General features: G+C 36.3%; 1 protein-coding gene across 1 annotated transcript; it reads right to left on the bottom strand.

The window, feature by feature from the left end:
• Window positions 1-554: 554 nt before the first annotated feature.
• On the bottom strand, window positions 555-1,115 carry LOC112496129 (secreted RxLR effector protein 161-like). Its single transcript, XM_052433966.1, has one exon. The coding sequence runs from the start codon at window positions 1,113-1,115 to the stop codon at window positions 555-557; it is 561 nt and encodes a 186-aa protein (XP_052289926.1).
• Window positions 1,116-3,105: the final 1,990 nt, after the last annotated feature.

Below are 3,105 nucleotides of genomic sequence, written 5' to 3'. Positions count from 1 at the left end.
TTTGGAAGTCAATTGTAAAGAACTTGAAGCCTTGGGAGGTTTGGATAGTGAAATCCTCAAGCCGGGTGAGCTTGGAGGCGCGGACTTAGGCGGGGGATTGCCGAACCACGTAAAAATCATTATGTTTGCTCTCTCTTTCCTTACTATTTTATTATTGTGCTTTATTAAATTTATTATTTTTGATTTCATTAAGGGAATAGATTGAATTGTTGTGTGTTTTATTTAGCTTAAGTTTTAAAATCTTAATTCACCCCCCTCTTTGGTTGCCTAATTAGTATTTCAGATTCTACTCACACGTGTGCAACATGCTTCCATACATTATGTGCTTCCTTAACAGCCCCCCTCAAACTCAAGGAGCATGGTTGCACATTGAGTTTGGCTCTGAAATAGTTGAAATGGATGAATGTCAGAGACTTTGTCAAAATATCAGCAATTTGTTCCTCACTGGGAATATAGTTAATGTCCAATTCCTTTGCCAATACTTTGTACCCAATAAAATGCATATCCAGTTTAATGTGTTTAGTTTTTGAATGATAGACTGGATTCTTGGCCAACTATGTTGCACTCATATTATCACACCAGATAATAGGTAATGAAGTGCATTTGATGTTAAGTTCACCGAATAATGACTGCAACCATGTTATCTCTGCACTTGCAGAAGCCAGAGCTTGATATTCACTCTCTGCACTGGACCGTGTAACTACAGACTGTTTCTTGGATGACCATGAAACTAGATTGTTTCCAAAATAAATGCAATATACTCCTATTGATTTTCTATTATCAATATCACATGCCCAGTCTGCATCTGTAAAGCTTGTGATTTTCATTTCCCCACCAGCTGAAAACTTCAATCCATAGTTTGCAATTTCCTTTAAGTATCTGAGAACCCTCTTGCAAGTCATTACATGCTGCAGTGTTGGAGCTATCACATATTGACTCAATTTATGCACAGCAAATGCTATCTCTAGTCTAGTTAATACCAGATATTGTAATCCTCCAACTAAGCTTCTATAGCTTGTTGCATCCTCAATATACTGACCCAAATTACCTTTCACTTCTTTATGAAGCTTTGATCCAGTAACTATAGGAGTGTCACATTCTTTACAATTTAGCATATTAGCCTTGGATAACAAATCCTTGATATATTTCTTCTAAGATAGATAGATATAGTCTTCAATATAAGAAACTTCTATCCCAAGAAAATATGACAGTATTCCCAAGTCCTTTAAAGCAAAAGTCATACTGAATTCCAAGATGAATTTCTCCAGCTCTCTGCTATCAGGTCCTGTGATTAGGATGTCATTAACATAGATTAGTGAACCCTGCATTTCTTTGAAGAAAATAGAGGTATCGGCTTCAGAATTCTGAAACCCCCAATTAGCAATCAGACAGCTCTTAAGCTTGTCATACCAAGCTCTAAGAGTTTGTTTCAAGCCATACAAGGCCTTCTACAGCTTACATATATAATTGAGTTTTTGCTAATCAACAAATTCTTCAGGTTGATACATGTAGACATCTTTTGTTAATTCCCATTCAAAAAGACATTATTCACATCCACTTGCCTTATTTTCCATTTATGCATTACAGCCAAACTTAAAACAACCTTTATTGTGGAAGCCTTTACAACCGGACTAAAAGTCTTAAAATAATCCACACCTTCAGCCTGTTGAAAACCTTTTGCAACTAACTTGACCTTGTATTTAGCTATGCTTCCATCAGTATTTTGCTTGATTCTGAACACTCATTTGCTGTCAACCACCTTATATGCATTTGAAAATGGTACCAATGACCAAGTTTATTCTTTATCAAGGCTTAATACTCATCTCTCATGGCTTGATGCCAATTTTGATCACTAAGAGCTTCTTGAACTGTACTGGGTACTTTGTTGATTAAAGTGACTGTATAGACCTTTGATTGGAAGATTCCAAACTTTGATATGGTAATCATTGGATGAGAGGATTGTGGGAGAAGATTTCTGGTTTGATTTTGATCTGTGTTTTGTGGAATAGATGGTTGTGTTGGTAATGTATTTGCGTCAGTTTGTGGTTGTGTTGCTAATGTATTTGGTGATGGTGAGGTTGAGGATGACAATTCTGAGAGTGTGTGTGGTGAATGTTCTTGTTGATTCAGATTATTTGTATGTATAGGAATAGAAGACATTTGTTCATTCCTTGCTGAACCTGCTGACTGAAAACCTTCATAGCTGTTGTTGGGTAAGGATATTGTAGAAAGATGATAAATCTGTTGTAGAGAGAAATTAGACATTGATATTTCAGAGGATGTAGGGGTTTCTGATGAATGAAATGTAATGTTTATTGAATAAGAAAATGTGTTTTCATAAAAAATGACATGTCTAAGAACATAAACTTTACCAGAACTTGCTAAGCATTTGTATCTTTTATGAGAGGGACTGTAGCCAATGAAGATGCATTTAGAAGTGTGAAAATCAAATTTATGCTTGTTAAAGTCTCTCAAATATGGATAGCAAAGACAACCAAAGCACTTGAGAAATGTATAGTCTGGTTTGTGCTTGAACAATTTTTCAAAAGGAGATAGAAATTTTCGAACAACGGTTGGCAATCTATTAATATGGTATATTGCTGTGTGAACAACTTCCCACCAGAATTGAAACGGGAAATTTGCTTGAGCAATGAGAGTTAAGCCTAGCTCAATTATATGCCTATGTTTTCTTTCAACAAAACCATTTTGATGATGGCTGTAAAGACATGAGTGCTTAAAGATTATCCCATTTTGATTGATGGATGTAAAGACATGAGTGCCTGAAGATTATCCCATTTTGATTAAGGAAGTCAGTAAATACTCTAACTTCTCCCCCAGGTCAGATTGTATCACCTTGATTTTGGCATTAAACTAATTTTCAACTTGAATTTTGAACAATTTATGAAATATATGTATTCTAATTTCTCTAATTAAGGGTAGTATTTAATTTTTCCCCTTCGGCATTAATTTAACCCGGATTCGACCCAGAAACCCACGTCCTTGACTCAACTCCAGCTGCCGATTCCGGCCACCTCACCGGCCGACCAAGGTACAGATTTGAAGCTTAGTAGCCGGCCATCACATCCCCATCGTCCTCGCCGTCGA

The sequence above is a fragment of the Citrus sinensis genome, chromosome 9 (genome assembly GCF_022201045.2).
Source record: "Citrus sinensis cultivar Valencia sweet orange chromosome 9, DVS_A1.0, whole genome shotgun sequence".
NCBI lineage: Eukaryota > Viridiplantae > Streptophyta > Magnoliopsida > Sapindales > Rutaceae > Citrus > Citrus sinensis.
Note: the sequence above shows the minus strand (reverse complement) of the source record. Positions and strands in the feature narration are given on the sequence as shown.